The sequence below is a fragment of the Pristiophorus japonicus genome, chromosome 1, assembly GCF_044704955.1.
Source record: "Pristiophorus japonicus isolate sPriJap1 chromosome 1, sPriJap1.hap1, whole genome shotgun sequence".
Taxonomy (NCBI): Eukaryota; Metazoa; Chordata; class Chondrichthyes; family Pristiophoridae; genus Pristiophorus; species Pristiophorus japonicus.
The window spans coordinates 125,729,912-125,744,676 of NC_091977.1; the positions used below are offsets into that span (position 1 = coordinate 125,729,912).

Sequence of the window (14,765 nt, forward strand, 5' to 3'; positions counted from 1 at the left end):
CCAATGAGATCTAGTGATTTGGTAAGAAAATCAAGAACTGATATTGTAATACCCAGTGGGGTAAGAACAGCAATGGTGTTCTGGACCATCACTGTCCACTTTAACCCCATAATCCGTATGTATGGATCTGCTGATTGCAAAGAATGGATACTGTACCATATTTTAAGTATATTGTGGAAAATAAAGTTATAAGCTTTTCATCTACCTGGTAATTTTGAAACGCACAGATCTTTCAAGATTGCTTTGGTAATAAGTTTCCAGGATTTTGACTTTCTGATATATATATATATATATGTACATAATTTAAAAAATATATAACCGTCACATGTTATAACCTCATCTTCTTAGGAATGATTGTAATGATCGCAGATGGTTTTCAATCAGCCGTGACCTAGGTGATTCTATATGCTGCTGAGGGGTGGGGTTTTGCTCTTTGGACGTGCCATGTACTGTACCGTGCTTTCAGCCAATCGGTTCTCCGAATGTTAATAGTGTTTAATAACTCTGTTTCAACACCTTGTGGCTGACAACAACAGCAGGAAAGTACTGCAAACTTTTTTTTAAAAATTATTATTTTGGAAGGAAAGGAAGCTTTGTTGTGCCTGAACTTGAACTGTGCCTATTCCAGGAACACAAGCAAACAAGCACAACATGAGTACTCCAGCTGCCGACCACGAAAGTCCAGCGCCAGGTCCCCCCAATGTGCCCGTGCCCGTTACTGAGTTGGAAATCAAACACACCAAGGTGAGTGCCTTCATTTAAATCGCAACAGTTCCGGCGCTTACAACATTCCCGACTGCAGCACTGTGCGCTTAGTCATCCCTGTCCGATCTGTTATTTCATTGAGCTGTAACATCATTTGTTTTATATCTGAAACTAATATCTTTGCTCTTACGTGGGCTGCAAGCATGCTATGAATCCCACAAATGATATCAGACTTATAGGGAGTTTGAGTCACAATGGAACCTAATATATGATCAGAAAAAAAATAGTTGTTATTACTTAGGTCGATTTCAATGGATTTTTAAAAATGTATAAACAAAAAGTGAACGCTTTTGCTTGCTCCCAATCAACTTCACACAGAGCTGCGGCAGAAGTGGGAGACTGCAGCCAGCAACCTGCAGAATTGGAGCGAGCAGCCAGCAGAATGCCCCGATCTCACCGGTGCAATAAACTGGAAGATCAAAGTATTTGTTGATAACGAAGACAAAACATGCTCTCATATAACTACGATTTTTAAAAAAACACGTGTTATGAAGTGTCTAACAACACATGAATATCAGGAACCTTGTGTTGTATAAAGCGCAGTATTAACTAGAAAAGCAGACAGTTTTCAGATGTTACGAGGATTCACAGATTGGGATTTCTTTTCCCCTTACTCTATTACCGTAAAATTTGGGCCGCACACAACCAGGGAAAGAAAGAACAAGTAAGCGTGCTCGACAGCGGGGTTTGCCAGCGGGGCTGTTTTGAACCGTTGTCCATTTTTAGTTGTTTGTTTTATTGTAGATCTTTATAAACAATGAGTGGCACAACTCGAGCAGCGGCAACAAGTTCGCAACCTGTAACCCGGCCACGGGAGAGAAGATCTGTGACGTGGAAGAAGGCGACAAAGTGGGTTTACTTAACAATTTAAACATTTTTTTGAATTACTCCTAATGTGTGCTTTGAGATTTTTTAAATAAATTGTTAAATCTTTGTCAGTCGTCCCTTAGTTTTCAGGCATATTAGAACAACAAATGAAATAAGACTATCTTTGAATCCATGTTTGGACTTAAACACTGGAGCTCTTTCTGCTCGAAATGCATATGGTAGTATTCAGAGTTCTTTGATGTTTGGTATATTTAACTTTTACTTCAAGTATGAGGTATGAAGTATCCTTTGCTGAACACTTCAGTTAATTGTGGATAAGTATATATAACTAGTTTCAAAGAGATTGAATTTGAACTCTTGATGGTTGGGCTTGAGTAATAAGATACAATGTAACTATTTGCACTGCACTTGTTTTGAGCATGCATCTATCAAGTCTGCCCCCCTTATGCCATGTTTATCAAGCTCCATCCCCCCGGTCACTACCCCCCCCCCCCCCCCCCAATCATTCACTCCATGTGGTGCCGAGAACAGGACCTGAGGCCCGAGACTGCAACCTGATCTCGGTGGGGGGCCGAGAATGGCAGCGAGGAGCCGGGGAGGGTGGGGGGTGCGTGGAAGAGAGAGAGAGACTGGGGGAGGGAGAAGAAGAAAGGGACTGGGGGGAGAGAGAGATTGGGAGAGAAGGCGAGAGAGAGACTGGGAGAGAGGGAGAGAGAGAGGCTGGAGAGAGGGAGTGAGTGGGGGGAGAGAAAGAGGCTGGGAGAAGGAGACTGGGGGAGAGAGAGACAGGGAGAGAGGCTGGGGGGAGAGAGAGAGAGAGAAGGAAGGGGCAGAGAGAGAGAGCGAGAGGCTGGGGGAGTGAGAGACAGAGGCTGGGGGAAAGAAAGAAAGAGAAACATAGAAACATAGAAAATTTTGGGGGGGGGGGCGCGGAGAGACATGGGTGGGGGATCGGAGGGGAGAGAAGGAACTCAGGAAAGGCAGATCACGTTTTTCCAACCCCCGCCAAGGGACATCATTGGAGTGGATGAAATCCAGAAGTCACAACACTGTCACTATTCACTTCATACCCAATAAACCTGTTAACAATCCATACACAATGCCCCATCTATGGTGTGGCGGGGGTGGGGGGGGAGAGGGGGGTAAGATCATGTACTTGCGTTGACTTTGGCTGAGGGAGGGATGCACTAGGACTGGGGTAACGCACTTCAGCTGGGGGAGGCATGCATTTGAACTGGGGCAAGGCACTCTGGCTGGCCCTTGCTGTCTTCCGGGTAGCTCTGTCCGCTGTCACTTTAGAAAATCAAAGTGAATCGAGTTACAATTTGCAAAGTCAGTGAGATCTTTGGATGGGCGGTTCCAGTTACACATTCCTGTGAAACTTCAGGGTGTGGCTTATCCTCCAATGTAACCAATCATAGACAAAGGGTGGAGCATGGCAGTCATTTTTGCAGTACAAATAAGCGCATCCAGTAAGATATACATTAACTGAAATCGTGTCAAACCAAAACAGTCTTTACTCAGCACCTTTAATATTTTTGCAATATATGTTATAGTCTCAATAAAATGATAGCCATGATAACTTCAGTAAGAAGCATCTCAGAAGTGACATTATAAAGCACAATAAGTAATGACTGTAAAGTCATCATTACAGAAACATATTGTTTGGTGATTGATATGAGTGCATAATAAAATACATATTCTGCTGTTCCAAAAAGAATCATAAGGGAATCAATAAATTATTGAACAACAGCATATTTCTGAAGTTATTGTCCATCTAGTTCTATTTGGGTGCAGAAGTACTCTTCTGGTGCTCAAATGGTTAAAGCACCACAGTCATCACTACAAGGTCATAAAAATTCGGTGGAGAATTGTGATTATGTCAGAATAACTTAGATAGTAAATTATTTTTTTTATTTTCAAAGGCTAAGAAGGTTGTATTATAGTGTTTTTTTAATATATATACTCTTTACATAGAGTAGAAATTGTATGAGTTTTCTATCAGTTAAAATCTATAAAGTTGATTTTATCCAAAACTTTACCATTGAGGATATAGAAACATAGAAACATAGAAAATAGGTGCAGGAGCAGGCCATTCAGCCCTTCTAGCCTGCACCGCCATTCAATGAGTTCATGGCTGAACATGAAACTTCAGTACCCCCTTCCTGCTTTCTCGCCATAACCCTTGATCCCCCGAGTAGTAAGGACTTCATCTAACTCCCTTTTGAATATATTTAGTGAATTGGCCTCAACTACTTTCTGTGGTAGAGAATTCCACAGGTTCACCACTCTCTGGGTGAAGAAGTTTCTCCTCATCTCGGTCCTAAATGGCTTACCCCTTATCCTCAGACTGTGACCCCTGGTTATGGACTTCCCCAACATTGGGAACATTCTTTCTGCATCTAACCTGTCTAAACCCGTCAGAATTTTAAACGTTTCTATGAGGTCCCCTCTCATTCTTCTGAACTCCAGTGAATACAAGCCCAATTGATCCAATCTTTCTTGATAGGTCAGTCCCGCCATCCCGGGAATCAGTCTGGTGAACCTTCGCTGCACTCCCTCAATAGCAAGAATGTCCTTCCTCAAGTTAGGAGACCAAAACTGTACACAATACTCCAGGTGTGGCCTCACCAAGGCCCTGTACAACTGTAGCAACACCTCCCTGCCCCTGTATTCAAATCCCCTCGCTATGAAGGCCAACATGCCATTTGCTTTCTTAACCGCCTGCTGTACCTGCATGCCAACCTTCAATGACTGATGTACCATGACACCCAGGTCTCGTTGCACCTTCCCTTTTCCTAATCTGTCACCATTCAGATAATAGTCTGTCTCTCTGTTTTTACCACCAAAGTGGATAACCTCACATTTATCCACATTATACTTCATCTGCCATGCATTTGCCCACTCACCTAACCTATCCAAGTCACTCTGCAGCCTAATAGCATCCTCCTCGCAGCTCACACTGCCACCCAACTTAGTATCATCCGCAAATTTGGAGATACTGCATTTAATCCCCTCGTCTAAATCATTAATGTACAATGTAAACAGCTGGGGCCCCAGCACAGAACCTTGCGGCACTCCACTAGTCACTGCCTGCCATTCTGAAAAGTACCCGTTTACTCCTACTCTTTGCTTCCTGTCTGACAACCAGTTCTCAATCCACGTCAGCACACTACCCCCAATCCCATGTGCTTTAACTTTGCACATTAATCTCTTGTGTGGGACCTTGTCGAAAGCCTTCTGAAAGTCCAAATATACCACATCAACTGGTTCTCCTTTGTCCACTTTACTGGAAACATCCTCAAAAAATTCCAGAAGATTTGTCAAGCATGATTTCCCTTTCACAAATCCATGCTGACTTGGACCTATCATGTCACCATTTTCCAGATGCACTGCTATGACATCCTTAATAATTGATTCCATCATTTTACCCACTACTGAGGTCAGGCTGACCGGTCTATAATTCCCTGTTTTCTCTCTCCCTCCTTTTTTAAAAAGTGGGGTTACATTGGCTACCCTCCACTCCATAGGAACTGATCCAGAGTCAATGGAATGTTGGAAAATGACTGTCAATGCATCCGCTATTTCCAAGGCCACCTCCTTAAGTACTCTAGGATGCAGGCCATCAGGCCCTGGGGATTTATCTGCCTTCAATCCCATCAATTTCCCCAACACAATTTCCCGACTAATAAAGATTTCCCTCAGTTCCTCTTCCTTACTAGACCCTCTGACCCCTTTTATATCCGGAAGGTTGTTTGTATCCTCCTTAGTGAATACCGAACCAAAGTACTTGTTCAATTGATCCGCCATTTCTTTGCTCCCCGTTATGACTTCCCCTGATTCTGACTGCAGGGGACCTACGTTTGTCTTCACCAACCTTTTTCTCTTTACATACCTATAGAAACTTTTGCAATCCGCCTTAATGTTCCCTGCAAGCTTCTTCTCATACTCCATTTTCCCTGTCCTAATCAAACCCTTTGTCCTCCTCTGCTGAGTTCTAAATTTCTCCCAGTCCCCAGGTTCGCTGCTATTTCTGGCCAATTTGTATGCCACTTCCTTGGCTTTAATACTATCCCTGATTTCCCTAGATAGCCACGGTTGAGCCACCTTCCCCTTTTTATTTTTACGCCAGACAGGAATGTACAATTGTTGTACTTCATCCATGCGGTCTCTAAATGTCTGCCATTGCCCATCCACAGTCAACCCCCTAAGTATCATTCGCCAATCTATCCTAGCCAATTCACGCCTCATACCTTCAAAGTTACCCTTCTTTAAGTTCTGGACCATGGTCTCTGAAATTACTGTTTCATTCTCCATCCTAATGCAGAATTCCACCATATTATGGTCACTCTTCCCCAAGGGGCCTCGCACAATGAGATTGCTAATTAATCCTCTCTCATTACACAACACCCAGTCTAAGATGGCCTCCCCCCTAGTTGGTTCCTCAACATATTGGTCTAGAAAACCATCCCTTATGCACTCCAGGAAATCCTCCTCCACCGTATTGCTTCCAGTTTGGCTAGCCCAATCTATGTGCATATTAAAGTCACCCATTATAACTGCTACACCTTTATTGCATGCACCCCTAATTTCCTGTTTGATGCCCTCCCCAACATCCCTATTACTGTTTGGAGGTCTGTACACAACTCCTACTAACGTTTTTTGCCCTTTGGTGTTCTGCAGCTCTACCCATATAGATTCCACATCATCCAAGCTAATGTCTTTCCTAACTATTGCATTAATCTCCTCTTTAACCAGCAATGCTACCCCACCTCCTTTTCCTTTTATTCTATCCTTCCTGAATGTTGAATACCCCTGAATGTTGAGTTCCCAGCCCTGATCATCCTGGAGCCACGTCTCCGTAATCCCAATCACATCATATTTGTTAACATCTATTTGCACAATTAATTCATCCACCTTATTGCGGATACTCCTTGCATTAAGACACAAAGCCTTCAGGCTTGTTTTATTAACACCCTTTGTCCTTTTAGAATTTTGCTGTACAGTGGCCCTTTTTGTTCTTTGCCTTGGGTTTCTCTGCCCTACACTTTTCCTCATCTCCTTTCTGTCTTTTGCTTTTGGCTCCTTTTTGTTTCCCTCTGTCTCCCTGCATTGGTTCCCATCCCCCTGCCATATTAGTTTAAATCCTCCCCAACAGCACTAGCAAACACTCCCCCTAGGACATTGGTTCCAGTCCTGCCCAGGTGCAGACCGTCCGGTTTGTACTGGTCCCACCTCCCCCAGAACCGGTCCCAATGCCCCAGGAATTTGAATCCCTCCCTGCTGCACCACTGCTCAAGCCACGTATTCATCTGCGCTATCCTGCGATTCCTACTCTGACTATCACGTGGCACTGGTAGCAATCCCGAGATTACTACTTTTGAGGTCCTACTTTTTAATTTAGCTCCTAGCTCCTTAAATTCGTTTCGTAGGACCTCATCCCTTTTTTTGCCTATGTCGTTGGTACCAATGTGCACCACGACAACTGGCTGTTCTCCCTCCCATTTTAATTAATCTCAAATGTCCTTTAAATACATTTTAAAAGTGACCTTGTTGTAACTTGAGATAAATTTTCCTCCATTCATTAACATGTAGGGCCCAAGTTTCCACACGATAAAAAACGGGCGCCCCTCCGAGCTGGGCGCCCGTTTTTCGCGCCTAAAACGGCGCCGGAAAAATAAACTCACGATTCTGGAGCGCTTTGCAGCTCCTTGTCTGTTTGGCGCGGCGCCCAGGGGGGCGGAGCCTACACTTGCACTGATTTTGTAAGTGGGAGGGGGCAGGTACTATTTAAATAGGTTTTTTTCCTGCCGGCAACGCTGCGCGTGCGTGTTGGAGCGTTCGCGCACGCGCAGTGTGAAGGAAACATTGGCACTCGGCCATTTTTGTAGTTCTTTGTAGCTGTTTAATTTTTGAAAATGTTTTAATAAAAGCACATTACCATCAGCACAGCAGCACTGAGGCTTCCTGCAGCCTTCTCACTATCTCCTTCCCTTCCCCCCCCCCCGGGAACATCTTCCTCCCCCCCCCACCCGCTGCGTTCGGGCCCGCACTCCCTTCCTCCCGCCGTCAGGAAAGTCTTCCTCCCCCCCCCCAGCTGCGTTCGGGCGGGCGGGCCCGCACTCCCTTCCTCCCGCCGTCGGGAATGAACTTGTGAGGCTGGCTGAAGCACTTTCACACAGGTAGGAAGATGGTTTATTTAATCTTTTCTTTGCTTATAAATGTTTATTCAGGTTGGATTTATTTGTATAATATTTGTATAAGTATAAATAAGGATTTATTGTAGAATTTAATGACTTCCCTTCCCCCCCCTCCCCCCCCCCCACCTCGCTCTGGCTGCCTAATTTGTAACCTGCGCCTGATTTTTTAATGTGTAGAACAGGTTTTTTCAGTTCTACAAAAATCTTCACTTGCTCCATTCTAAGTTAGTTTCGAGTACGTTTTCACTGTGGAAACTTTCAAATCAGGCATCAGTGGCCGGACACGCCCCCTTTTGAAGAAAAAATTCTGTTCCAAAGTAGAACTGTTCTACCTGACTAGAACTGCAGAAAAAAAAATGTGGAGAATTGCGATTTCTAAGATAGTCCGTTCTCCACCAGTTGCTCCTAAAAATCAGGCGCAAATCATGTGGAAACTTGGGCCCGTAGACTTACAGCAGTGATGTTACAGTTCTTTTTCTGTGAAAGTCATACTGCAGTATTCTTAGAAACTAGAAGAGAATAACATATGAACCTCAAAAATTAAACCAAAGCAGTTCATCTTCTGCCAATCTTCTTTTATCTTATGATTACTAACAATGGAAGGGTACCTTGATCTTTGAGAAAATAACATTTTGGGATACAGTATATGAGTATCAGCCCAAGCCTGAAAGTTGTCCCGGTCTTGCTGCATGCGGGCATGGACTTCTTCATTAAGTGAGATGTTGCAAATGAAACTGAACACTGTGCAGTCATCAGCAAACATCCTACTTCTGACCTTATGATGGAGGGAAGGTCATTGATGAAGCAGCTGAAGATGGTTGGGCCTTAGACACTGCTCTGAGGAACTCTTGCAGCGATGTCCTGGTTCACTATCTTGGAACTCCCCAATTAACACCGTCATGGGAGCACCATTAGCACTGCAGTGGAAGGAGAAGGCCCACATTCTCAGGCTAACTAGAGACAAATAGTAAATGGAGCTTTGCATTGCCTACATTTCAAGAAGGAAATATAAAAAAAATAACTTGTATATTCATTAAATTCCAATTATGATGGAGTGGAATGTCTGCTAAGGATATCAGAATTTGACTACAATCTTGTGGGACAACTTCTGTGTCGCTACCATCCTGTTTGCACATAAAAACAGGGTAGAAACAGGACCAAAATGATGTGACTGGTGGAATTTACTGCCAAGTTGTCATGCACCTGATTTTTGGATGGGGCTTGATTCTGGTGACCGGAAACAGGTAAATCGAGGTCAGAGGAAGCAGTTAATACCCCAATGCCATTTTTTAGGCTCAGCCTGCCGGATTACCGCCAGTTGCTGCTCCTGCCCATTAACCAAGGTCAGTACAAGTCAAAAGCCACCCATTTCCAGCGATAGTTAAAGAAATCCTTCGCTGCAGTCACAAAAAGCTGTATGAAGGTTTGGGCAACATTCTTATGGTATTCACTTGTGGGTTTTGAGCTTTAATGACTTTTAAATTTCATGTATTTGCTGTTGTAGATTCTGTACACATGTTGCCTGCTACTGTAAAGTGATAATTCTTTTAATTCCCGATACCATTACTCTTTCTGTTTCCTTTGCTGCTGTAGGCCCTTCACATTCATGCTCTAAGACACTGTGCTGTGCAATAGTAGTTTAAATTCTATAATTCCCTACATAATTAATTTCAGATCTGAGCCATTTCAGGCTTCTCTTCAAGTAAAGAATGAAAGAAAATCAGAGTGTGATCATCCAAGCGTCTTTAAAGTACCTCCTATTGTCCATTAGCAGGAGCCTGGGAGTAGGTCATCTGTAAGATAAAATTGTACATGACGTACAGAGATTCAAAGGGATAGACAAATATGAAGTTAAAATAAAACAAACATTTTTTTTAACGAAAACTCACTATTATTCCTTAAAGAGTTACGTATAGCACCACATGAAAGAATAATATTTTTTGGACCTTGCTTTTGTTAATTTACTGGACTTTTGTTCTGAATTCTAAAGATAAAATTGTGAGAAATAATTTCCAAACATGTAATGATATGTGTAAGTTTGGGTATAAATTAAATTATCCTAATTAAAAGGTAGAATTCTGTTTACACTGAATTAAAAGTACAGATTTACTTAAGATTAAGTTACCACCACACTTAGTTTCTCTGATATTTGACCAGGCCGGAATTACAAGATGAACTGTAATTGAATTACTTCAATCCATTTTTTGACAGCTCACTTAATGCTCTGTTTCACTGGCAGTCATTCTCCATATAGAGATGAGAGAATGGATAATGCCATTATGCCCACAGGTGCCTTTTTCTCTAATTGTTAGGGCAACAAGCTGTGTTGCTGCAGACATTGCATGTTGCTAGTTTTACCGAAACTTTTGCCTTTCCATATTACTCTTTGTATTTCTTGTGTATTGCATTAAGAACATAAGAAAGTATGGAATATTAAAAATAGGAAATGTTGGAAATGCATAGCTGGTCAGTCAGCATCTGAAAGAAAACTGTTTCAGCTTTTGTATCTTAGATCAGCCGCACGAGCAAATCCCAACTCCTATTACCTTTGAAAGTGTCTATTCTTGTCTTGAGATCTAGGTAGGCTTTTAGTAATGTGGCCAGAAACCAAACAGCAAACCCTGTCAGATAATTGCTTTTAGTTACTGTCATTTTTTTAAATTCATGGGATGTGGGAGACATGGGCAAGGCTGGCATTTATTGCCCATCCTAGTTTTCCTTAGAAGATGATTGTGGGCCTTCTTCTTGGAGCACTTTGGCAGTTTGATACAACTGAATATCTTGCTAGGCCACTTGAGAGGGCAGTTAATAATTAACCATGTTGGTGTGGAATTGGAGTCACATATAGGCCTGACTGGGTAAGGATGGCAGGTTTCCTTCCCTAAAGGACATTAGTTAACCACTTGGGTTTGTACGACAAACTGAGAGGTAAATGTAGTTGAGATATAGATCATCCAGGATCTAATTGAATTGTGAAACAAGCATGAGGTGCTGAATGGCCAACTCCTGTTCCTGTTCTAATGTGACAGTTAAATTTAATTTTGTTTTCCTAAAAGATAGCCAAATCACTTCCAAATAAAACTGCACTACTGGCATGTCTTGTGAATCCAAAGGTTATGGCCTAGAAATTCAGGTGCACCCATTTTGGATGCGTCGGGGCACAGGGTACAATACTGAATGGTAAGGCCCAAAGTACCCCCAATATTCGGCCTTGGGCCTCATTTCCATGGAGCTGGCAAGCTGGGATAAAACAGACAACTCACCGACAAACTGTGATCGCAGATGCCTTCTGGTACGTGAGCAAGGCAGGGTGGGATGGCGACCAGGTCAGAAGGAATGCAGTTGCGTCAGAAGGATGCTTCTACTCTTCCTGGATCCATATTCAGGTAAGTTCTCTGTTGGTTGCTACTTAATAGGCAGTTCCTTTAAGGACCACCTGTTTGGCAGTATATAGACCTGGTTTTCCTGAGTGCAGCTAGCACTGGTACCAACTGGCTGATTTAGAGCAAACCAATCTTACAGTGGGGACCACAAATAGGCATGATGCCCTTATTTGCATATGCAAAGTGCCTAATGCCTGTTTCAGGCACAGACTCTGGACGCTAATTTTTTAACTTTACCAATATGAATGCACTGCTGTCTCACAATGACCACGCATTTCCTGCCCGCCATATTGGAGGCTTAGGAGTAATGTTCCCTTTAAGCTGCGTGGCTGCGCAGTGCTCTGCAGCTCCCACACCACCAGCTCACCGTCTTTTAAATGGGAAAAACCATGCATGTGTGGTATTTTGAATGGGCCGCGCACCCAAAAGAAATGAATGGGAACAATGCTTAGGAGGCCGTTCAGCACCTGAAAAATGAGTGCTATGCAGCTGAATTTCTAGGCCTATTTCTTTCTAAGTATGCCAGCTCTTTTCATCAACCGCATCGCTATTCATTTAATGTTGTGTCTCTTGATTTGTCAATGTGTCTGTGCCCTAAAATGTATCATTATATTCAGGCATTGAAAAGCTGAATGTGAGTGGCTCAGTGGATATATATTTAACCATTACTTCAAGCTTTAATATTATCAAGTGTAGAATATCTTAATGTTATTTACTGTAGAGTGTCTTAAGTTTAACTACTGTTCTGTTACCTATTAATATGTTGCCTAATTATAACAGTGTTACTCACACTGTTAAACTTTCATAAAATCTCAACATAACTGTTTTGCTTGTGAATTGTTGCCTTTAAGGTGGAAGTTGACAAGGCAGTAAAAGCAGCCAGGGAAGCTTTTCAGATTGGATCACCATGGCGCAGGATGGATGCTTCTGAAAGAGGAAGGCTTTTGAATAAACTTGCTGATTTGATGGAACGAGATCGTGTTATGTTAAGTGTGAGTTATATTTCACAGTTCCATGATGTTCCATACATGTGAAGATTCCAACGTTACTTTAATGGTACACTAATGTACTAAAAGTGCTGCTTACAAATTCACATTTAACAAATAGCTAGAGCGTGACTTCAAGAACAACATTCCCTTTCATGTTTGTTTGAAATTATTTTAAGAGCATTTGTACAGGTACAACTGCTCTAAAACAACAGCTTTCTCTCAAAACTATGCAGTTCCTTTTTTTAACCACAGTTACCTTTACACATTAGAAATACTATTCTTAGTTTAAATCAAAAAATGGACAAATCATTTTTGAAAGGATTCTTTGTGATAGTATTTTGAGTCAGAGAATCTGCGAGAAAGCTTTGCCAGCACACACAATTACCAGGAAGCGGCCGTTGAGAACCTTCATTTAAACCTGGGTGAAGCATCTAGGATTGGGGAAGTCCCTCGTTTTCATATTGTTGTGCCACTATGGGTGCCCTTCAGAAAGTGTGGGGGGGAGGGGTGGGAGGGAATTATATAATGCAGCACTGGGCAACCAGTTATTCACTCAGTAGGCCCGGCAGAGCAGACGGTTTTATTTTTCAAAGCCAATCGATCTCCTTCATAAGGCAGCCAATTTCTTTGTGGTACAGGCACTTTATGCAGGGGCCAAAGTCAGGTCCCCCAGGTGGGCCACAAATCTATCATGCCAAGGGCTGGTATGTCTCGTTGGCTCTAGTATACTGTGTTGGCTCTAGTATACTGACTGCTCAGCATAACCCAGGCTGTTGATGCAGAATTCCTGGCACCAGGTTTCTGCTGCCGGGCAGCATACAGTGCAGTACTTCCCCTGCCTTGACGTTAGTATTATGTTGTGGCGGTGGGGGGGGGGGGGATGTTAAAATCGAGGTCGATGAGTCTATAACCCATTGTTACTGATCGAGTGGAAAAACTTTTCTCACTGTTTGCCCTTTCAAAATATTTCATAGTTTTGAAAACCTTCATTAGATTCAACATTAAAAAAAATCCTCTGTTTCAATAAAAAAAAACAATTTTTCAAGACTTTCCACATACTATTCCATTCATTCTTGGTACCATTTTAGTAGATAGTTCTTGTATCCTTTCTGTGGCTCTAATATAGGATTGCCAACTTTGGTTGGACATTTCCCTGGAGGTTTCATCCTATGATCTCACGCCTCCAATGGCCTGATCCCAACATTGGTCAAACAACAAGTCCATCCTCACAGGATACCACCTTCCCACATTAATTAGAAACTGAACCGACTCTTTGTTACCTGAGTGGATGATTCTGACTATCAGCCAAACAGTCTTTTTTCTCAGCTTCAATATTTTTGTAATTAGTAATCAAAAGTGTTCAAAGAAAATGAAAAATACGTACAATTTTTGAAATGTTTCTTCTGAGTTTCTCACAGTGGTGTCCTGGAGATGAATCTTTAATTCCGAGAGACTCCAGGACAATCCTGGAAGGTTGGCAAACTCTACTATCCTATTGTAGGGTCCCCGTAACATGCAATGTAATTGTACAACTGTGGCCTCAGCAAAGACCTGTATAAATGCAACATTACTTCCTTTTATATTCAGTGCCCCGTGTGAAAAACCTAGAATTGGATTGCCTTTTTATTGGCCTTTTCTATCTGCATTTCCACCTTTAAAATCTAAGTATCTGTACTGCAGGGTTTCTCTGTTCGCCCTGTTAAAAGACTCGGGGTGAAATTCGATTAAGCTCAAAAAGAGGCGTGGGGATTGCAATGCACAATCTGCCCGCGCCCGTTGAAAGGAGTTCAGGTAGCATGTAAACATCGTACTGCCTGCTACTTTACATGATTGCAGCACACAGCTCAGTGCTGAACATGCTGCTGACAGGCTGTGCACTCAGCAGTTGGCCAAAGTTTGTGATGGTTATGCGAGGCGAGCTTTGCTTTAAGGCAGTCTGCACCTCTTAAAGATGAGATGCCTTCTGGTGATGAAAAATGTTAAAATGACTTCAGCACAAACCAACATGGCTCAACAAGCTAGGGAAGGGGCACCCAGGGATTCAGGCACAGCATTCGAGGCTTTGTGCAGTGGGTATACTCGAAGAGAGATCCTCTACCCATGGGGGACCAGGAAGCCCTCCAGAAACACTGTAGGACTAATGTGGGGCCACATTGTCAAGGTGGTCACTGTCAGCAGTGTCACCCCCAGGACATGGCTGCAGTGCACAAAGATGTTTACTGACCTCAGATGATTGGTCAAGGTCAGTGGATGCGTCTTCAAAGGCCATCTTCTACCAACTACACCACTAGCCTCACACACTGCACAATACACAACCCCACATCACTCACCTGCCAACAATTTCTACAAAACACGAGGCACACCTCACATTCCGAGCTTCACCTCACCTCACACACTTACCACTGTTGCAAGCCTCATATCCACATCACATAACTTGAACACACTGTCAGTTATTCAACCATGAGAGCCACGTCACCCAAACACATTCCACCACACTCACTGACACACTTCCTTTTCTCTTGTAGGAAAAGTGGGCGTATAACCAATGGGAGCAGACTTTTACCGGTGGAGGATAGGCTCATCTGAATCACACCCCATTT

General features: G+C 42.9%; 1 protein-coding gene across 2 annotated transcripts in view; it reads left to right on the plus strand.

Annotated features, from left to right (window-relative positions):
* Window positions 1-552: 552 nt before the first annotated feature.
* The window catches only part of LOC139231280 (retinal dehydrogenase 2-like), an 84,647-nt gene continuing 70,434 nt past the window's right edge, over window positions 553-14,765 (plus strand). The window contains exons 1-3 of one of the 2 annotated variants that reach the window (XM_070862504.1): window positions 553-744; window positions 1,510-1,614; window positions 12,028-12,168. In XM_070862504.1, the coding sequence (XP_070718605.1) occupies window positions 652-744; window positions 1,510-1,614; window positions 12,028-12,168 (339 nt within the window). In that variant the 5' untranslated portion in view covers window positions 553-651. Of the gene's footprint in view, window positions 745-1,395; window positions 1,430-1,509; window positions 1,615-12,027; window positions 12,169-14,765 lie in introns of those variants that run through there. The other variant, XM_070862510.1, reaches the window with a different exon arrangement.